Source organism: Myiozetetes cayanensis, unplaced genomic scaffold (genome assembly GCF_022539395.1).
Source record: "Myiozetetes cayanensis isolate MyiCay16 unplaced genomic scaffold, myiCay2020 scf22, whole genome shotgun sequence".
Lineage (NCBI taxonomy): Eukaryota > Metazoa > Chordata > Aves > Passeriformes > Tyrannidae > Myiozetetes > Myiozetetes cayanensis.
Genome location: NW_026087434.1, coordinates 4,360,998 through 4,384,345, shown reverse-complemented (window position 1 = coordinate 4,384,345; position 23,348 = coordinate 4,360,998). Strand labels below are relative to the sequence as shown.

Genomic DNA, 23,348 nt, shown 5'->3' with positions numbered 1-23,348 from the left:
CTTTGGTAGTTTTGAATTTCAGTGCAGAGTAAGAAGAACGGTGCAAGCACTATAAAATTATATCTTTCTTGCTTTTATTTTCCCTTTGCACATGATGCTTTTATTAAGATGATATACTATTTTTATTTGCCATGAAATCTTAGTTCTACAAAACTAATTTAGTTCAGATGGAAATACTTGACATATGAATTTTTAAGAACTTTGATGTCCTACAGGACAAAATTCTTTTCATGCACCTTTAGTCGATGAGCTGTATTTTTACCATCAGTAATATTTACTTTTTTTTTTTTTAATGTGGCATAGTAATACCCCACTGTGAGCAGATACCCATTGTAGTAGGCACTAAACCAACACTGATTAACAGAATTCTTGCCCTGAAGAATTTACTGTCTGAAAATGAACATATAGAGGAGAGGAAAGGAAGGGGGTTTTATTCTCCTTTTACAGAGCAAAAACTTAAAGACATTTCACTGCTGTGGAAATCAATTAATTGATTCAAGGTCCACAATCACTCTCGAGGGAAGACACCCAAGTTAGACACACATGTTCAAATAAAAATACTGGGAAAAATTAACATCATATAAACTACCCCCAGATACACAGTAAATCATGTGGTTAATCAGGACTGATGGAAAACACTCTTCCAGTATGAATCTTGACAGCAAGAAACCCCACTCTATCCATGGAAATGCATAGTTAAGTGCTCTGAGGATCAGAGAAATTAAGAGGGGTCTCAGGCATCTGGTCAAACCTTGGAGTTTGGTGTTTGCCCTTGAAAGCTGATGGTAGAGACTTCAATGTTCACTGACCCAGAGTCATTATGGTGTGGTGGTTTGGGTTGTTCTGCAGCAAAGTTATAAATGCATAGTTTATAATGCTCTTATTTAACAGGGGAAATAGCCTTTGGAAGCACAGAAGTTGTTTGATGTGTGCAGTGTTTTCCTGCAACAGAACCTCTCACTGGCCTGGAGGAGATCTTGGGCTTTGGATCTCTGCTCTAGATATCCCCCAAACCAGGAGATAATCTGATAAGACTAAAATTCTGAAGGTTTTTTAGGGACTTGTATAAAAAGCCCTTTAGATCAAATAATTTTAGAAGAAGACTCCTTAAAACTATGCACTCAAAATGAGAGGAAAGTGTCCGGTTATGCCACCCCAAAAAACCTAGATACAATGCTCAAAAACCAAAACTTAGATACATAAGCTCTGTTGCCTGCTCTGCTACTCATTAGCAGCCAAACCGATGTAAACCAGCTCATTGTGCGTGAAACACTACATTTCAAATGGCATCATTTCATTGAGTGAATGCTGGTTTTTTAAGGAAACTTAATTTTTCATAAATGGTGAGAAGCTTAACTTTTGTTCTTCTCTTGACACAGATTGTGGCATAAAATAATGAGATAATTAGAAGATCTGTGTAAAACCTCAGAAGTTCATTTTCCCTCAGATCAGTTCATGGAGCTCTATCTCCACAGCTAACTTACAGATTGCTCGGTTTCAAAGCTTGCTTTTCCATTATCTCACTGGATAACAGAAAATCCCCAATAATTAATGCCAGATCCTCAGCTCTGATAGTTTCATGGAAACCATTAGGTCGATGCCAGTTTACATCATTTGAAGATCTGACCCAGCAGGTATAAAAATGAAAATGGCAAGGCAAAAAAATATGAGCAATTTGATATCAATAAAAATGTGCACGAGGTCAGGGAGGACAGAGCCTTTTCAAGTTTTCCTTTGACTTTTTTATCCTAAAGAAGATCTTTTTTTTTTTTTTCAATCATCGAGCAAGGTAATGTACAGCAAATGATAAATTACAAAAGAAAATAATCTGTTGCAATAAAACCTGGGCAGAGGCCCAAGTATTTGTTCCTAAAATATTTTTTTTTCCCCAGCTGTATTTATGCGTGAATGCAGTGATGTTTGTAAATCAAGCATTGAAAAAATGTAACATTTTTGAATTATGCACGTTCCCCCAAAAAAAAAATCTTTTCCTTTTTGAAAATTCAAACTTTGTCCTTCCTGAAATTTCCCTATCACAACTGACAAGTTCCAACTGATTTTGTTGGACAATGTCTGCAGAAAAAGAAATTTCAGCTCAGAAGTTTGAATCAAATTTCTGGCACAGAAAGTTAATTGGTTGCCCAGCAAAGAAACTTTACCAGATCACAGAACAAGTAGGTTTCTCACTTTAAGTAGTAAATACATTGATTAATTTGTATTGAAATTACTGTCGCTATAACTTATGGCCAGAAATGATACATTAATAATTATTTCCAAATCAAAGCTGAATCAGAGACAAATGTAGAATTTGATGTTCACAAGGAGGTGTTTTCATTGTATTTCACTGCAGCACTGGTATAAAACCTCAAATGACAATTGTTTTAAGAAAAATTACTGTTTAAATAACAAGCCGGGACGGGGGGGGGGAGAGAAAAAAAAAAAAACCAGAAAGCTCAGACCTGAAGATCTGAACGTAGAAAATGAAAAACTTGAATTTTCCTGAACCAGGGAGAGAGAACTTTGTCTGAAGGCGTCGGGTGCGCAGCCCCCACATGTGATTAATTAGCTGCACCCAGGTGGTGAGATAAAAGAACAACAAGCAGCTTAGCTGAGAGGGCGCGGAGAGCTGCGGGGATGGGGAAGTGCTGGGTCAGGGAAAGGGGCTGCTCTACCCGGGAGATGAAAGGCAGGGCTGGGTCCACCTGCTGAGGGGACAGCGGCGCTGGGGAGACAGCCCGGCAGGCTGGGAGGGGCTGTTTGCTTTGCTGCTGACCCGTGCTGGAGCCGTGAACACATTCCTGAGAGGGGGACACGGTGACGCTGAGGATGCTCGGCTCTAAAAGCGTGCCTGGCTCGTATCCCAAGGGAGGGGTGGGGGGGGAAACTGAGGCAGGAATGTTTCTTGTACTGCGCTGCCACTTCTCCTGAGCCCGGGTCTGAGTGCCCTCCCAGCTTTTGGAGTCAGCAGCAGTTCAGGTCTCACCGAGGGTGAATGGCAAAGATAACGCCGGCTGGTGGAAAAGCTGCACAGGCAGCCCGGGAACAGATAATTCTGTTCCCAAGAACAGGAAAATATATTCTCCTCCTTAGTGGATCCTATGGAGGAGCAGTTCCTTGTCTGGAATGGTGTGAGTGTGTGGTGGGGCCTAAGCTCGTTATAAGGAATGGAATATATGGAATCAAAGTGAAATTCTATAAGGGACAAGAAATGGGGTGGTCTTTATAGCAGGGTGGTCTTAAAACTGAGGTTTAATGTATGTACAATATACAAACATTTTTGACAGACCATTAACACCTATAATCTTGTAAATATTTGCAATTTTCTAGATCATAAATATAGCTGCATAAGCAGTTCTTTCAGGACATCATTTATACTCCATTAAAGGTTAATTTACAAGTTAGTACCTTATAGAAAGAAGATATGTGTACTTTTATGTTAACTTTCTGTAAAGGGAGACTGGTGTCTCCAGCAGCAATTTGTAATTCTCCTGTGACGCTCCCAGTGGCACTATTCAAAGCACTATTTGAATTCTTTTCATCAGCTCATGTTCACAGCAAACTTAATCTTCTGTTTTGAAGACGAAGGGAGAAAGAAAAAGAAGAAGAAAAAAAAAAAACCAGCAAGATCTTAGGTCTTCTGTCTGTGTTCCCAAGCATCCAACTGTTTGTTTAAACAGTCTCCCCTGACACACATTCTCATTTGTCACAGTGCTGATGAGACCTGCTGCTGCATCTGAGCCCAGCTGAACCGGCCTGGCTGGGCTGGATCTGGGAAGGGGGGCAGGGAGGGGAGAGGTAAATAGTAGGGGATTGACTCTGTGGGCTATGACTTTATTCACTGTAATGGCATTTGTGCTTTCTAAAGATCAAAGGCCAAGGAAAAAAAAAAAAAAAAGGTGGGGGCAGGGGGGAGAGAAAGAAAATTGTTCACTATAGACCCAGTCAGGAGCTCTCAGAAGTGCCTGTGAGAAATTAGGTGCCTCTCTGCACATTTGATCATCTAACTTTGAAATCCTGATGAGAGAGCTTAGAGAAGGATCTGAAGAGAAGGGAGAATAACCACTCACAAGTTAGGACTATTGGGGAAGAATGAACAAGGAAGGTGCCAAATCTAACTGAATTTTGATTTATTTTCTTTCTCTAAATGCCAGCTTTCCTTGTTAAGCCTGGTAGTTAAACAAATGAGGGGCTTTAAAGTTGCAGTTAGTTGCAGATTTACAGGAAAAAAAGAAATCTGATGTAAATGCATATACATTGTCAGCTACTAGGATAAAAGAAAGCTTTCTCAAATGGTAGGGTATGAGTTCCTACAGTGGTCTCTATGGGTTTATTCACCTTTCATAGGATTTCCCACAAAGAGAGATGAAAGCTTTACGCTTGTTACTCACCATGCAGTATGTGTTTACCTTTGTTACTCATATCTTAATACTGTAAGGATTTCAGCAGCATTTCTTTCCTGTTTCAAACTACTGTGCACGCTGCAGAATGTTCCAAGCTTCTGTATTTCATATATTGAGTTTCTTTCAGCTGGTTTCATGCACAAAACAGAGGGTGAACATTATGATGCATTCACACCACACTAAATAGAAGCTAATTAGGTTTTCTTACTGCACTGTTTTCACTGGCAAACTCTTTATAAAAATTGGAGCTTTTCTCAAAACACAATGACATCAACACTTGAATAATTTCCTCAGCATTAGGAATGAATATCTGACTAAGGGATGCAAGAACTGGAAACTTTGACCATTTTACATTGGATTTGTGATCTTCCAGTCCATACTTACATTTCTTATCTGCAAAAGGTAGATCAAGGACCAATGAAAAACTCACAGGCTGCAGCCTGGTGTGAAGAGGAGAGAACGAGCTGCTCTCTTACCAGGTTAGTGATGTAACTGCAACAGTGAAGAGTCAGTCCAACCTGTCAGAACTGCTCCTCTTGCTTTGAACAATGGCTTGTCAACTCAGAGAGGAATTTTCTGAGGCACTGCTTGTAACCTCAAACTAGTTTTTCTCGAAATTTATAAAAACCCATCCTTATAAATCCAGTGTCAAATGAAGTAACTGCCTTCTTGAGGCCTGAAAGAATTGGCACGTATTTTTGTATGAAATTCAGTGGAAAGTCTACAGTAGACGTAGCTGGAGTTGTACCAAGCTCCAGGGCATCTCTAGAATGCCAGGGACAGCACTGTGAGTCCCAGTGCCATCCTCGTGCCTGGAAATCACAGCATTCTGCAGGACCAGAGAGGCACCTTTGATTATTTTGGCAGGCTCGTCGATCTCGACGCCAAGGACACGATGGTGCTGTTTGATGGCACGTGCTGGGTGGCACAAGAATCCCAACAAGAGCTTGGAGAGGAGCATATTCAGATGGCAGAACTGCTCAGCTCAGTCCCACATCAGTCAGGGCCCTCATGAGGCTCCCAGGTGGTTTGCTCTGTTAATTGGAGCGCTGGGTTTGCCCGTGCATATCGAAAATGTGGGTTTAATTTATCCTGGAGTAGTTACCATAAATAGCCTTATTATAGCTGGTGTTGTAAGTGGGTGGGCAAAACAAGAGTAATCATAAAGGGAAGTCTAAAATGATTCATTCACTAGGGAAGTCATCAAAGCAGTTTCTTCCTCCAGCCACTACTGAAGGGGCTGTGGGGAGGGAACATCAGGTTTAATGGTTGTGGAAGTGCTTTAATGCAATTTAGCTCTAGAAATCAGTGGGCCTCATTGTGTGCAAGGCCCCTCACTATTTCTGTGGTACTGGGTCTGTTTGTGGGTCTATGACTTGCCATTGCACACTTGAGGCAGTTTAAAGATATGTTAAAGAAGCAGCTTTAATAAAAGCCTGAAAATGTAAATTAAAGCAGGATTCATTCTATTAATTTTAGTTCCTAGAATGGAAGCTATTTCAGCTACATTAGAAACTTAAAGGAGTGTCTTTTAACTATTAAATTCACTGTTTAAACATCTAGCAGACTTACTTGGAATTGCATTAATTTTTTTTTAAGGCAAATTTCTGTAAAAATAGGTTCAGTTGCCCCATCTTTGAAGTAGTGCTGTGTCACACACTTACCCAGGAAGCTTTACAGGAGGTTGCTTGAGGACACCATTTATGTGTAACATCTTTCTGATGTGATAACTTTGTTTATTTTATCATCAACGTGATTCTTACATTCATCAAACAAGTATCTTTTCCCTTTTAATTTAAAGAGTGATGAAGAGATATAAGAGAGCAGTTTTTCTTTGCTGCTGTGAGGGAATGGGAATGTACCAGTGCTTATGAAATTACCATGTTATGGTTTGTTTATGACATAATTAAGACATCTATCAGGAAGGGTTTATTCCTGCAGTAGCAAAGTTAATGAGATATTAACCAGCACTTTACAGCTTGATCAAAGCTATCATTCCACTATTTTGCAAGTCCTCCAAAATTCCTACTTTTATAGTACAGTGTTAATGTGAAAGAAGACATTTTAATGTTTTCCTGTAAATTTTAAAAATGCTCTGTTATAATTCCAAATACAAGAAAGCAGTTTCATCCTTGCAATGAATTTCTGGATGTAATGAGTTGCCACTAAATTTTTTTGCATTAACCAGCTTGGCACAACATCTTCCTGGGTAACAGCCAGCTTTGCTGAACAGTAGTTTGCACGAGTTGAAGACAATGACAACTCTTGCTGAATGCACCACGCTTCTGATCTTCCAATATAAAGCATAAATAAATAAACAGAAGTGCTAAGAGAGCAGTTTATCCCCAATCCCTCTCTGAAGCACTGCATTTCCCAGGGTCGTTGTTGTGAAGGTGACCAGCAAAGCAGTGAGAAGATCAAGATCTCGATTTTTTGAAGAGTGAAATAATCTCACAGTTATCTAAATATTTGCTCCAGGAAATCTGCTGTAACTTTTTAAAAAGGGTCTTCTCTGTCCTTATAACCAAACAGCACAGAGGGGCACAACTGGATGCTTGCTGCTGTGATGAAACCAAGCGAAGTTAAAGAAGCTTCCACACAAGGTGCCAACAAAGAGCAAAGACAGATGAGTTGTGGGTAATAGGAACAAGTTGCAGAATGGTCAACCTGTGGTTAAGAAAAGCCTTCCACTTCTGTGCTGTCCATCAAAGAATTCAAGAATCAAAACCTTCTCTTGGAGCAGTGACTGGCTCAGAGGCTGTTGCAGTTAACAGTGGATGGTAATTTCTGCTCCTCGAATGATTTTCTTCATTTCTCATTTGGTGAGGGTTTTTGAAGATATTTTTGCTTCATTCGTTCTCAATAGAGCATTACTTTCAGAACAGGGCAGATAATTCAAATGTCATCTTTTGACCTTTTTTAATCATGATCTGTCAGTCATAAAGAAAGGCAATTTGGGTTTGGGGTTTTTTTTTTTCCTTATCTACTTGTTTCTGGATTAAGAAAAGTGTAAAATCCTGTGTTATTTGAAATAGGTGACATTGTGTAACAGTATTCTGCTTGCCTTCTCAGAGACAGAGGTGAAAATCAGTTTATATAGAACTAATATAAAGTACTCTTTACATAGAGAAAATGGGATAAAATTCCACTGTAATTACTTTCAGACTTTTCTTACTTTTGTATTTCACTCATAAGCCTAATTTTCTTACCCATCTGTGTATGCTAATCAGTTTTATTAATTATTCCACACTGAAAGACACTACTTGATAATTAGTTGGTTGTATAATTTGAAGCAAATGCTGTAGTGAATTTTACCTCTCTTTTTATTTGGAAATCATCAGCAAGCAGTTTTCTCAAAAGTGCTATTTACAGAAAATTATTTACCTGGTAGTTATACTTGAGGAAATGAAATTGCTCTCTAATTATGCCTAAAAAACTCACTGTGTGTATGTCATATTTTCTTTTTTAATACATTCTAACTCTGTTGCTTGCAGTTTTTTAGACAGACACGTATGGATGCATTAATTTTCAGTGCAGTAATTCCTTAATTTTCTGCACTGCTTTTCAAGGAAAGGAAAACTTCCTGAGTTATCTCTGAGAAGACCTCTAGTTTTATATAATTGTTTGCTTGGCAATACACTTGAGATGCTGCTTTGTCTAGACAGACAAGTGAAATGAAAAGGAACTTACTCCGCTTGGGAGCATGTGGAGATAAAAACACACCTTGCTTTTCCTGCAGGTTCAAATCAATCCCGTTGGATTTTCCTGTATACCTGTGAACACTCATTTATTTCCCACTTTTAAAAGCATTTCTGGCATGTGAGTGACAAATGTAATTCTTGCACTGTCATCTCCTGTGAGCACCCTGTGCACGGTTGGAAATCGTGTCTGAACTCAGAAACACTTTGCTGGTACATTTTGACAACTGATTGACAACAAAGAGCAGCAGTAGCTGGGTCCTGCCAAGGTTTGTCAGGGCTGGTGTTTGTGTTGTGATTTGCTGTTTGTGATTGTTGAATTTAGGGGTGAAGAAGCTGAGGAAAGTAAATATTTCTCATGTGCAGCGAGGTTTCGTGTTTGTAACCTGTTGAGAGATTCTCCCTATCCAAACCTAGGATCTAAGGAAGCTGAGAAACCATCAGCTCTTTAGGAGATATCCAAAAGGCATTAATTTAGAGGGGTGGTTATTATTTGCTAACAAATAAGAGCCCCCATTATGGAAGGAAGATCGTATGGAGCAGTGGGACTTCACAGAAAATTAGAGAAGATTCATTTTAAAGCCCAAAATCCTTATTTTTCATGAGGGCTGTATAAATGATTCTGGCTGAAAGTGCCAGTTGTATTATTCTCCTTATTATTCTCAAAAGCCTATTGAATAAGATGCTACATATTAAAATCACATTCATGTGGAAAAACTCTGCCCAAAATTTCTGGTTTTAATGGTGTACAACTATGATTGCATTATTTCTTTAAACTCATATTAGTACTATTTGGAAGCCTCTGAATCAGGTTTTTTCTATTACTTATGTTTAAAAGCTAAATTCTGGTACAAATAGAGGGAATTCCAGGCAATCTTTGTGGTGGTGGACTGGTGCTATTAAGCTTATATCTTGTGCTTCTTCCAGTGTTAGAAAACAGAACTGCTTCACTTGCCTTTTTATGTCTCCCAAAATTTTGTATTCTCCCAGCACAGTTTGGGTGCTGATATATCAAAGCATTCTACTTTTAGATTGCCTGTTTTCAGGATGCTGGTAGTTAGTCTTGGATTTCTCAGCCTTCTAAAATATCATTCTTTAAGTACTGAATCTCAACAACCTTTTCTGAGTGTCTGGATGTTCTTCACAAAATGGGAAGAACTGTATTATAGCAATATGATATCAATCTCACAGTTGTATTTAAACTGAGACTGTGATATAATAATGAGTTCAGTAATCAAACTTTTCAATGGTATTAAAATACGGATAAGTTGGCTTTTGCTGAAGTATAGATTAACTTCTTGGTGCTAAATTGGTTTTTAAAATAGCCACATTTCAAGAAAAATGATGGAATTATTAGTTGGCCACTGGCTCTATTCTGTTCTAACTCCATGTAATCTAATCTATGGGGTTTCCTAATACAAGCATCAGTGTAGCATGTCAGTAACATGAAAACTCGGTGCCATGGTAACTTCTTGAATGGGGGAGTAAAAATCAGGGAGGGGGGTAAAAATCAAAACATTGGACAGAATTCCAGCATTTCTGTTAAGCCACATAATGAGGTTTAAATACTGGAAGAATAATAATGTCCAATTCTAGCTCTGCCATAGGTACACTTAGTGACCAATGGACAAAACCCTCCTGCTACTTCCCTTTTCCTGTTCCATCTCTTTGCAACCCATGGACCTTTCAGGTGTTTGTACTTACAGCAGTAATTCCAGTACAAAACACCCATTTCTGTCCTGAAGTCAGTGTGAAAATGTATCTCAATTTTCTGACAGAATATTATCAAAGGGATTGCTCTCTCATAAAACTCCTTTGTTAATTTTTTTTTCATGGTTGCTCCTTATCTATGACTCAAGGCTGAAGGTGTTCATGGCAGCTTGACTTTTCCCCCCCCGCCCTGTCTGTAGCTCAATATCTCTCTCAAGAAAAGTCACCTTGTTTGTATTGAACAGCAGGCAGCAGAGCCATCTGCACCAGCAATTCTAAGAAAGAGCCCTGTGATTCATGTTTAACACGGAGTCTTCCCAAGTGCAGCTGGAACAGCCAAATTGACCTTCTGTTATTAAGCGAATTTATATAAAAGACGAGGCAAGGCAAGAAACTCACCCTGCATACTGACAGTTGCTAATGCACAAGTTCTTTCTAATTAGGGCCCCTCATTAAAACCAAACTACGTGGTTTTGTTAGAAAGTACAGGCAAGAGAAAAGATCATCTGAAGAGAGCATCTGAATTAAAACCTTGGGAGCTGTTTGGGGTTTTCTGTACAAACGCTCAGGTGTCATATTGATGGGTGTTATTCGAAGGATAATTCTCTTGTCAGCACTTAATATCTGTAAAGCTTCTCTTGGGCTCAGTGTTGCCTCATGGAGAGACTCACTGCATCAGCACAGGAGAGAATTCTGTGCAGGTTTGGGGGCACTCACAGACGAGTTATCTGTGACACACAGGAACACAGATCATGCCCCTTTTCCCAAAAAAAAAATACGCAGAGAAAAGCTACACAGTGAGAGGTTTTCACATTGTGTGAATTCAGTTAATTTTTCCTTATAGCACCTCATAATTTTTCGGAACAGGGATCATTAATCATTCCGAAGTGTGTAGAAGTTTGTGTGATAGCTGTAAGACCACCAAACACTGACCCTGAAGGAAATTAATTCCTAAAGGTGAAAAGCAAGTGTTTTCTTAATTAAGCCACCTAAGCTGCCTGGGTTTGCAAATATTTATTAAGGCTATTCAGATGAAGTCAGATTAGCACTTCTAGCTGCAGAGAGTGTTGTTTCACTGGACCATGAGTCCTTGTTTCCAAATCAATATTCCATCTTTTTACACAGTAGCAAATTATATTCCTCATCTGCCTCCTGTGACAGCTCTAATGAATGTAATATCTGGATGGTGATGTACAAACACTTTTGAAGTGCTTCATTTATAAGAATGTAGGTAGTAGTTATTTATAATATTCTGTTGGGGCGTTGGTTTTTTTACACTTTTTGAAGTTAATTTTTAATATTTTCAATATGCTGCATGTAACTGAAACACAAGTGAACATGTAGATAACAAAACATTCTTGATACAGGGAACTTCTAGGGTATTTGAGCCTGAGATCTCAAAGGTTTTCCCAGCCAACATCTCTACTCTGGGACTAACAAGAGTTCATCAGATTCTTTTCTCACCTTTGGAGTTGGTTGAGGCATTAGTGAGGATGGGAAGAAGACAGAGGAATGGGAGGAGAAGCTGTGAACCACATCCACCCAGACTGTATGTGCTGTAGGGAGAAATGATCCCTTTCTATTCCAATCTCCTTTGTGGTGGTGGAGAGGACTCAGAACACAGGGAGGCTGAGCACTGGTGTTTATTGCTTACTGACATGACTAATTGAAAGGGAACAGATTCATCAGTTTTAGAGCTCAAGGAAAGTGATGAGAAGATATTTTTCATGAGCTGCTGTTCTCACTGCTTCCCATTTTAAAAGCCTCCACTGCAATAAGAAAGTAATGATTTTTGGCAAAGTATGTTACAGATCTTTTATGTTCTACACAGGAAAGATTTGGTTGCATCTCCTGCATTTTAATATCACTTTTATTGAAATGTTGCACTTGAGGAAAGAACAATCCCATATTTTGAGTTTTGCCACTGATTTTGCTGTGCCCCATGCCCCTTGTAAAGTATACACAATAATATGACCTTGTCTCTCTAAGACACAAAAAGGTTTTCACAAAAATTGTTATGTCCATGTACATTGGCTCTGCAGTAAACCTTGGATCTTCGTGATTTGAAAGCTCTCATAAATGCTCAGTAAGGAATGAATGTTTAAATGTGCTCTTGAACTCCATGTGAAATAGAATGGCATTGGAAAATCTGGAATTACTTCACAGCAGCCGCCTCTATTCTGTTTAGGTTTTTGTATCGCTCCTGTGAGACACTGGTTTGGAATTCCTCAGAGTTATTTTCATTTTAACTCAAATGTAAATGAACAGCCACATCAGACCAAATGATTGCAGTATGAATTCCAGCCTGTGGAAAACTCTCACAGCCAGGAATCTTGATGCTTCTCTGTTACAGAGATGGCCTAGGGGGGTATTCACAAAAGCTGGTCCAGTGAGACAGATCTGCTTTGGTTCTTACTCTGATAATGCAGACAAATAGGCCCTGGGTTTGAACTGTTGTTATCTAGAATAATCTGTCTCCATCAGGATCTGGACAAATTATTCTCCCCAGGTAAATGCTAGCCTTTGAAAACAGCCCCCCTCTTCCTACTCCTTGTCCTCAGCAGCAAAGTTTTCCTGAAATGGTACCTTCTTCTGGTGTTTTTTATTTTGGTTTGTGTGGTTTTGTTCGTTTGTTGTTTGGTTGGGATTTTTGTGTTTCTTTTTAAATGCCTGATTTTTAATTTGTTAAAGAGAAATCATTGCTTGTAAACAGATCTCTGCTTTTACCAGGGCAAACCAGCTGCTCTTTAAGGAGTATCTGTTTAGTGAAATAAACAGTGCTTGGTGTTCACAGAACAGTAGGAAGTTGTTCCTCTGTTATCAAAATTGCCTCTTTATTCAGTATGAAAAATAATGACACGTCTAGTGCTTTATAACAGATGCTCTTATACAACAAGTTTTGAAAAAAAAGGAGATCAATCTTCAGAAATAGGACTTATATTAGTAAGTACACTGCTAATTGCTGCAATTACACAAAAATTGCAATGACACCTATCTATATATTTATATGTTCTTTTGGGGTTTTTTAATGACTGCGTCACAACCCTAAAATTGTGTGTAGCTTTAAAAAAAAGTGCTTCTCTGGAATTGTGTGTCTGCCTCTGTTCAGCTTTGTTCCATGCTCAACATTGGTAAATTCTGGTTTTTCTTTATTCTTCCCTAATCTAGAAATTGCCAGCTATGAAAAGCCTCTTAATTCCTGTTTGTAACATGTTCTGCTGTAACTTGAATTAAATGCAGTGCAGCTGGGAGTAGTCGTGGCCAAACAATACATGGCATAAATTATCTCTATCTGGAGTGTCTGACTAGATAGCATAATCAACAGGAGGCTGACAAAACATCACAGTTGTGCTGCTGTTGCTGACAACTTCATTATTTCTGTGATGTTCAGCTGGGTCATTTGTTTCTGATGAGCAGATTATGTTATAGGAGGATAAGGATCTTGGGGAACGAATATCTTCAGATATGTGCAGTGGTCTTATGTACTTTTCCACGCTTTCTGAAGATAGATGTGTTTGCACAAATTTAGGGGGGCGGGGGTCCTAATCTGGAGAACAATTACAGGGACCATCAGCAAAGAGTGTTCTGCTCTGAAGAGTGTGCTAGTTCTGAAGTAGGGCAGCATTCCCATCAAGCAAGGCTGGTGCACACCTCTTGGTAGGTATATCCTACAAGATCTCTTGTGGATCCCTAAGGGAACAGCAGCTGCTCTTTGATTCCTTGGTTCAAACAGGAAGGTGGTGGACTTCTCACACCAAGCTATTTCTGTCTACCTTAACATAAACTCCAAATGATCCCAAATGACCAAGTAGCATTTTGCAGCTCAGACACTCCAGGTCTGATTCTATTCCACTGCAGCAGGAATTATTATACTCAGGAATTTTCCAATTACAAAGACTGAGGGGGGTAGGGGGCAGACACTGTGACTGTACAGAAAAAAATGCCATCTTTAAAGAATTTGGAGCAAACAGTCCTGGTTTTCTGCTAGTTCACCTAAACCCAGACCCAGAGATACAAGCAGCAAGCCCTCAGCTCCAAGGCTGCCCTACAGACTGCCCCAAAGCTGGAGGACTCCTGATCTCCACATCCCTTCCTCGGGAAGTGGGAGCCTGCAAGCCCCAAGGTGCTGGTGCATCTGCCAAGCTCAGCCCTGCAGCAGAGCCCGGGTGTGCTGAAATGCAGGTTGTGCTGAGAGGAGCACAGGTTGGGAGCCCTGGATACAGCAGAGAGCCTGGAGGAGCCAGGGCTGCCAAACTCAGCTCCATTTAGTCCTTACATCACGGGCGTCTCAAATATTTCAAAACACTCGGGGAAATTATTTCATTGGGAAATTTTCTAAACTTAGTCCAAACACAATTTTTTTTTCTTCACTCACAATTTCAGAATTTCTTGAGTTTGATTACGTCTGTGACTGATGAACTGGGAAATATTTGTCTTTTTTTACAAGCATACTGAGTACTGCTGTGTCTCTGTGGATAATAGGTTATTTGCTGTGGATTTGGATCAAGAACACTGGCTAAAGGAACTAGTGAAACAGTAAGACTCAGATCAATGTCCTTGAGGAAACACAAGAAACCAGGGAATAGGACAGAGAATTAACAAATTGGCAAAGGGGTACGTGTGAAAGATGATAGGTAAACAAGGAGCCAGAGAGGCAGCAATTGCCAAAACCAGAGTTGGAATTTACTACAGTACCTTATATATATAAATGCTTGCAAGAAATTATGAGGGGGGGCAAAGAAAGATATACTTTTATAGGCTTTTGGGGGAGTTGTTTTTATTTTACATTTCCCAGTGAATACCTTTTACTGTATGAAAAATCACCCCAAAATTTTGTTTTGAGGAACAGAGTCATTTTAACCACCTTTCTAGTCACAGATTTTCAAAATGAGAGAGTGTACAATGCCAGACAGAGTTATCCTGACCACGCTACTTTGGGAGAGGGGCTGGAGAATCCCATTTTCAGGTATCCAATCTGCCTGGCTCCATTGCCTGATATCAGATCTGACAACTGAGCAATATTTGTTCTTTGAGGGGGATTATGAACAGCCTAAAACACGGCTTTGTCTCTTAACGATGATGAGAGCTTTGTTATGGACTGATCTGGAAGAAGAGTCAGGCTCCACGTGAGATCCTTTGCTCCAAACTTCCCACCCAGTTTCCAGACTACCGGTCTACCAAATGTTCTTTTCCCAAACTCATTCTCTGCGACATAAAACACGGGGATGTTTCTGGGGATGGAGGACGTGGGATGCCATCTGCAAGGAAGAGTTGGACACCGTGTGCTGTGGACAAGGCGGTCCCTGTGTGGCCGCTGCTCCAGGGACCACTCCAGGATTTTGGAGAACTGGGCGAACGCTGCCACCTAACGATGGAGGACGCGAAAACCTGGGACGAGGAGCAGCGCTGAGAGCTCCTCATCCCTCGCCTCCCTCATCCCAGAAACGTCCCAGTGAAGAAACGAGCAGAATGTGCTACATGGAGCTAATGGCCAATACAACAACAAAAATATCAGTGGTGTATAAAGCTGAGATCAATAGAGGGCGAATGTTTTGGTGACAGTGTCGGTGAATCAGACAACTTGGGTGGCCTCTCGGAACGAAATGTCCCCTTAAACAAACACCTTCACAAAAATGTGGAGCTTTAGCAATAGTAATAATAACAACAACTTGTGGAATCAGCTCACGGTGTGCACTGCAGGTAGAGTCATCAGTCGTGGAATGAAAATCTCTATAAGCCAGCAGTGTGAGTATAGCCAGCAAAATACTGTTTGACTGATAAGTGTGGAATATCAGCAAGTACAGCAATAAATGGCTGACATCTCCCAGTCAACTCATGGAAGCATCAAAGGCTTGAGAACAAACAAATTTCAGTACAAGATCAGACTAACAGATCTGCTTCCCTGTGTTTATCATAAACCCAGGTGTTGATTTTCTGCAGGTCTTTTAGTCTTCTCCACAATGAGATGTAAGGGCCTCTTGCACTTACTTATACACACTCATTAATAATTTTTAATAATCCAGCTCATGTTTTTATCTGGTTAAATGTTTTTATTTGGTTAAATGAATGACTACTTTGAGAAACCTCTAGAAAATGTTCAAGAATAGACTGGTTTCAGTAAACTCACTTTAGTTTTATTCCTGAAAGCAGCTGGAAATGGAGAATTCCTTCCCATGTGAGCTCCATAGGTGGGGTCCATAAAGACCAAAAAGCCTTAATCGGGTATTTGGACTCAGAAGAATCATCCCTATTTAGCACAGCACTTAAAATGGATTTTTTTGGGGCTTACATTTAATTTGAACTGATTTAAACCTCTCAGATTTTCAGCATGCTTTTTTCCAGATAGTATCTCAGTGTTAGAGAGGTATTTGGTGGTTTTTTAAAAGACTTCCAGTTTCCTCCTGTTGGCAAGGAGCAGTGACCTCAGTCAGCTTGTCCTGCTTCCTTCTGACTGATGATCCTTAGGAGGGGCAGAACAAAAGAGAGAATCCTGTACACTGTGATTTTCACAGGACAGGAGAAGGAATGTTGTTCATAGTGTGTTGTCATAGCACTTTGCAATTCTCTGCTGCAGTAAAACATGTAAATAGTTGCATTTGATATTCTTGTTATGTCCTTGAGATAAATACTTGTGCATGTCAACATACACACATGTATATGGATGCATGTGTGCATATAAAAAACCCTCACAGATTAGTTTGGTCCATATCCAGATTGATTTAAAAATATACACTAAGTTCAAGTTCCATTACATACAAACATCAGGCCTGGGACTGCATTTTAGGTTCAGCTACCTGGGCAAAAGGATGCTATTTGGTAGGAGGCACAGCATCCTTAACTGAGTCCAGAAAGGTGGTAGAATCAGGCTGATCACCAGATTTTGGGAGCTTTCCAGTATTTTCCAAATGATCAAGCATAGGGTCTGAATAAAACCAGGGAAATTTTTTCAGCAGACTGTAACTCTAGTTCTGGTATCCCCTTAAAAGCAATGAAAAATACCTTTTCTGTAGATGTTACTGGTCATTGACTATGACAGACCTAGGAATTAGTGTGTTTTAATTCTTTTCTATTGCCAGATGTTACACAGGAGCATTCTGGTTACACAAATTTAACCCAGTGGACTGTCCAGAAGGAAAATGATTTTCTATATTATTGTTTCTCTTTGATTATCACCTACTGACTATTTTTAGAATTCCGAGTATACCTGTTCCATATTTGACTTTGCAACATTTTTGTGGCTTTCTGTGGGATCCTGCATTTGCATTTTTTGCTCTATAGTAAAAAAAATAAATTAGTCTTTGCAATATCACCCTTCTACTATTTTGGAAGCTGCTAATGCAGACATTACAGGGTCTGTTTCAGCAGAGTTTGTTTTTCTTATTCATTTAATAATCTTTTTTTTTCTTAAGCATAACCTGCTCAGGCTGGGAGCTTTCCAATGATCCTGCAGATGTCCCACAGCTATGGCTATGGTTGCTGCTTTTGTTGCTATGATTGCAGACAGCTGTAGTGGTAGCGTGCTTCAAGAAAGAAGGAACAATACATCACATGCAACAAGCATTACTGCACTCAGTGTAGCACTGTGATTTCCCCCCCCCTTTTAATTGTTTTAACACAAAGCCAACTGCATGAAGATGGATGCATTAATGTCTTTTTGCTCATATTTCATGGCAAATTAATTACAATCGCAGTTTGCTTTACTCTGGCTGTAATTCTTTTTTCTCCTTGCACACTGTGCTGCTGATCAGTTTGGAAGGCTACAACAAGCTAAAAGCACACAGGACTCATGGCATCTTTGACATGGAAACAAGAGCTTCCCATATTAGGCACTGCTAGAGCTGCACAGGTAACTCGTTTACAGTTAAGGCACCAAACATTTTACCTGTGACACGACACGATTTGCTTTGAATGCTGTCTTGCTCTGAGATTTTATCAGCAGTCTTGGACTTGTGTAATTACTAGTAATAAGCTTTTCCATATCTGATCATTCATGCAGTATAAGGAAGAGGTTTACTCATTCTGCCCAGAGGCTGAGCCAGCAGAGACAGCAAAGCTAATGTGATTCATTGAAGGAAGACAGTGGACAATTACCAGCAACTTGTTCACGTTTTTGCCTTGGACAGCCTAAGCTGGTAAGTCAAATTTAACTCTTTAATGCATATATTCTTAATTATTAGTTTCAAGTGTAAGATGGTTTCATAAACGTACAGTGTGGAGTGGTTTCTCATCTGTTGTGTTTTCCTAAAATCTGAAGTTAATGCTTTTACAGTTATTCTGTGCCCTACCAGTGCACCTGTCTATGTAGTTTTGCATATGTGTGCCACAGACAAGAGAGAGTGAGGTATAATTTAGGTTTGGGGTTTTTTTTCTCTCTCTGTAATATTTTTTTAAAAGGACATGGACATTAGGTCAGTATTTGGCAATTAAAAGAAAAAAAGCTTTTATAAGGGCAACTATTTCATATTCATTTGTATTTGAATTTTAATTTGAAAGCACCCTGATTGGGGGGAATAAAATGATTACTTCAGTGCTTAGAGGGGCAAGCAGAAATCCGATGACTGAGATTAAGCTACAGGATGTGCAGCATGAAATGTGTGTGGGGAGCCCTCGGTCCCTGGTTTGGTACAGGCAGGGTGACAGTCACACAACCAGACTGGTTTGGTGGGTATTTCCAGGGTTGTGCAGTAACTGTTTCCCCAGGGAGCTGCCATAAGACTTTTGTGGGTTTTAATTCTTGGAAATGCAAACTGCTGCTAATTATGAGCAGTTAAAAGGGGAGCTGCTGTTGTCATTCTGTCTGGTTCTGCCTTGTACTGAGAAACCTTGGGCTGTGCTGCTTGTTGCAGTTCTCCAATTGCTGTGGGAATGCAAGCTGGACCACACATCTCCAAACCAGAAGATGTCCTTTCTTCATCCTGACCTGTGTCAGCTTTGTGCAGAGGCTTCCATAGGTGAAAAATCAAATGGATCAGTTCTGGCCATCTCCTGTTTCTAACTTAGTCTTTGATGTGCTCTAACAATTTTCATTGTGACAATGATTTATCCTGAGGCTAAGTGCATTCCACCTGGCGGATTTATTATTTCAATCCAGACAATGCACATTTCAGGACTGCACTGATTGTTGAGGCAAGGATTCAGTTGTAAAAAAATCCAAAATTAGTAACTTTAAATGGAGCCTAAAACTGTTCTCATTAAATAGTTTATGTAAAAACAAAATGACAACATCTAAAACCCCCCAGTGCTGGCCATCATAGAATCATGGGAATCAAGATGGTTTTTTTCCTTATTTCTTGTTATGTTTTTATCCATGCTTTTGCCCTATTTCATTCACATTGCTCTCCTGGGAGTTATTTCTACACCATAATAAGATCACACTTGCAGAAAGTTTTCCAGAATATGCAACCTAACTTTCTGTTTTTCATTTCATATCTTGTGTGTGACTAGAAAACATGCTAAGTATGATAATCTGCAGTAGCATTTTGCATCTTATTGTTTCAGTACAGTGGTGAAAAAATGCAGTTCATTTGCAGCATGTTATTCCAGCTGTTGCTTTATTGTTCTGTGTTTATTCCCTGCACTAATCCAGGATACTGATGGTGAGTATACAGGAAACATTTCTGCATTTCAAGTCATTTGTGATGCCCCAGTTCTGTGTGGATGGCAAAGATGCCACCTGTTTTATTGTTGAGTAGCTACAATTTTTAAGCTGCAGACTCACCTGCTCTAGACTTAATAGAAACTTTGATGAGATTATAATTGATTCCATTGTCATTTTACATGTGTTTCAGTCTTGGGGGTCTGCTCTGGCCATCTACTGACAAAGCTTCCATGTGTAACAGGGACAGTCTTGAGGGTGTTTAGGTTTGCACGGTAAATGCAAACTGTTCTCTCTCTCCTGAGTTTACTACTGACTGTGTGGTATTTGGTATTCAATGACTGCACTCTTGAAATCAAATTATTTTGGGAAATTGAAACTTCCTTTGCAAACATGCCTATGGCAATTATTGGTCTATTTTTATCCACAATTTGGGACTGTGTCTCGACCCATGCTTCACTGATGGTTGGGAGAAATTCCTGAAAACAGATGTAAGAAGAGAAATTTATGTGGGATAATCTGTAGCACTATATAAAAATAGAAACTGGAAGTGTTACTCTAAGTAACTGAGAATTACATTATTATTAAATTTGGTAAATTGTTGAGTTTCTTTAAAATACTAATAACATAGAAAAGTGGAAGGTAGGTAATCATTTTATTCCATAAACTCGGAGAAAATCAGTCCAAAATCTTTGCAGTATTGAGTCCCAGAAAGCTCATTTCTCATCATATCCACAGTTGCACACTGGTTTCAGGGATGCAGCTCACATAATTCCCTCCTGATTGCACACACTTTTGCTCTAATTTAACAAAGTCTTCTCATCACATATGACAATTGTGTTGACTCTGTCTCTCCTCATTCAGAGACTTGGTCTCCCTTCAATACCCTGTGCACGTGGAGAATACCTGAGATTACACAGAATCAGATACTTTTGTGCTCAGGGTGTCTGCTCACCACAGTGTACAAGTGAGAAAGAAAGACATAGACAAGAAAGAAGGAAATGTGAAGAAATAGTGCATTTTTTTCACCTTTTTACTTTGAGATCCCTGGGGATAATTCCTTATGCCTGAAGTTGGGTCAAATCTGATTCTTAGCTTCCCTTCAGAAAGGCAAAATTATTCCCACATAAAGTACTTCCAGAGTTAAATATTAACTCAATTTTTCCTAATATGGAAAAATTACTGTAATCATAGAGCATAGAAAGTATTGTTTAATTATGAGATAATATGGAAATCTCATTAGGATAGGCAGTAAAAGGCAGCAGTCCCTCTTGGAAGGGTTTGTGGTCTGAATGGAGAGGGCAAACACAGAGCAGGATAAAGTGATATACAGACAAAACCACTGCCTGTCCACTAACTGAGGAAGAAACCACTCAGTATGAAACTGTAAACAGCAACATTTAATTTGAGTGTCATTTTTTCTGACACCTCCACACCAGAACTCACTCTGCAAAAAGGCTGTTTTCCTCATTCATCGAACCCCCTTTCTCCTTACACAAATTAGCGAGTAATTTTGAAGTGGTCTGTTTTATTTTTGCCCTCCTTAATTCCCCCTCCCCACACATGTTCCACGAGGAGCAATTTGCCATTGGAAAAGCCCAAAAACGTGGGCTCTAAGTGTTGATAGACCAGGGGTGAGATTCCAACCACAGCAGTCTTGCCTTTCACTGCCACAGCCCCGAGCGGCGGTGTCGCAAAACCTCGTTCAGCAGCTGCCGCTTCTCTTCTAGAAACTCCCAGAAATGACCCAGCAAATGCACAGCCTGAGTCTCCTCCAGACCAAGAAGCACAGCATGCCCTCCTCTCCCAACGCGGCCAAGCGGCTCTATCGGAACCTGTCGGAGAAGCTGAAGGGCAGCCACACGTCCTTCGACGAGGCCTATTTCCGAGCTCGCTCCGACCGCCTCAGCCTCCGCAAGACCTCCATGGTAATTACTTGGTCTCTACCACCTCGCCAGTTTACTGTCCTGTTGATCCCCTCGATCGGTTTGCTTTTAATCTGCGCGGTTTTCATCGTCTCGCTCCTGTTCCCCCACCAGCGCTGTGTGCTCTTCACGGCCTTGCCGTCCGTAAGCCCTTTGTAAGTCATTTGTAAGGCTTTTATTTGAAAATAGAAGGCTGCCCTTCTTGAAGGCCAAGGACAGGCTGCCTTATGCAAGTGATGATGCTTTATTTTAGGAGTAAGGTTTTAATTTGGCATTCATGTGACCAAATGTGAATTAAACCGAAGATGGCTTAAATAGAGGTTCCCGTTTTTCCAAACAACACAGCAAGTGGAATTTGCAGGCATGACAGATAAATGCAAGGTTGTTCAGAGACTGTGGGGATGGCCTTTAGTTAAGATTGTGGAAGAAGGAGATCATACATGGAGCAGTCTGGCCTGAGCACCCCACCCAAATCACAGCCAAGCACTCTGCTGCCAGCACTGCAAAGCACATGCTGGACTTAATCCTCACAGGGGCTCCTGTTTCTGCCAGTGCTGATGAAGGCACACAACCCTCAGTGCACAAATTCTGAAGGATGGCCTGAGTGTCCCTGAAATAACACCACAATGTAAGTTCCGTGCACAGCAGAACTTTTTGCTGGAGGAAGATGAACCTGCTGTTGATATTGCCAAAAAAAAAAAAAAATCCCCTTTTCCATAAGTAGGAAGAACATTCTTCAAGTTCTCCTCTGAATTATTTATTTTGAAGGAGAGAGGTCCTCTCCAATTCTGAAGAGCAGTGACTAATGGCAGTGTCTGTGAATGCACCAGCAGATGCCTCTCGGAACCACTTCTGTGCTACACTAGAGCAGATGTTTAGCACAGTGCAGGAGTAAACTCTGAGTGTGGCTGGGCCAGATAACAAAAATATTACATTTTGTCAGAAGGAAAAAGCCCACTCTAGACTCCTTTAACACTCACAAATCTGTATTATGTATGAGACATATTGTATGAATCAATGCAAGAATTGAAAATGACTTTAAAATCAAGTGGCAGATGCTATCCCCGAGGATCCTGCCTTCCTTGAAGTCAGAGGACCCATGGAGACTGTTGTCTCTCTCCTGTGAAGAAAAACCACGACCTGAAGGAAGCAGGGGATTGTCACTGCTTCCCTCAGCTCTGCCAGAGCCAGTAGATTCTTGTTTTACAGGAGAAGCCTGAAACTCAAACAGGGCTTGAGAGCTGGAAAGCAGCCTTTGCATGGGAGCCAACAGCTGCGCTTTTTGAGGCTGTGGGTTTCCAGATGCTTTTCAGTTTGTAGGGATGATTTCAATTGGGGTCTCAAAGTATGAACTGTGGGAAAAGATTCTTTAGATGAATTTTTTTAGGCACTATCTTTTCCTGCCTTTTTTTTTTTCTTTAATTGCAAGCTTAAGTGTGACTAAGTGAGGGAACAAGGAGGATAAAGTAGTGCTGGGGACCGTGCCAGAGCAGACTGACATGCAGACTGAATGAATGCCAGTCTGTCAGCATATCTTCTGACCAGTGTTTCTCCAAATACACACTTCAAATTACATATTCCTTCAAATATGGGATCTTCTGTCATACTTAACTAATGAGAAGAGAAATTGCCAATGAGCCCAGCCAGAAGATTGAGGAGCAGGGCACTGCTGCTGAGGGCTGAGTCCTCTGCTAACCACGCCAACTACTTACAGTCTCACTTCTGTCCCTCCTCGCTCCAGATCTGTCAGGTGCTGGGAGTGCCTGTTCAATCAGTCATCACAGCTGTGAGACTCGATTTCACCTTGTGATGTGGGTGGTGTTTAATGGGATACAGACTCACTTGTGCTCACTTTGTTTCCCCAGCCCACCCCACTGCCATGGGGGTGTCACAGCTTTTATCACTGCTGACCTACAGCGAGCAGAGGTACCTGTAGGTCCTGCCAGCCTGGGGGCTGAGCTGGTGCCCACAACACTCAGTGAACACATTCCCACTGAACTCAAGAGGGTCTGGATGCCAT

The 23,348-nt window shown here is 40.4% G+C and overlaps 1 protein-coding gene across 1 annotated transcript in view; it reads left to right on the top strand.

Moving 5' to 3' along the window:
* Positions 1-23,348, top strand: part of ANKFN1 (ankyrin repeat and fibronectin type III domain containing 1) — a 108,258-nt gene that overhangs the window by 20,449 nt on the left and 64,461 nt on the right. Inside the window, exons 2-3 of the mRNA XM_050319263.1 lie at positions 17,805-17,940; positions 21,134-21,331. Coding sequence (XP_050175220.1) covers positions 21,146-21,331 — 186 coding nt within the window. The 5' untranslated portion in view covers positions 17,805-17,940; positions 21,134-21,145. The remainder of the gene's footprint in view (positions 1-17,804; positions 17,941-21,133; positions 21,332-23,348) is intronic.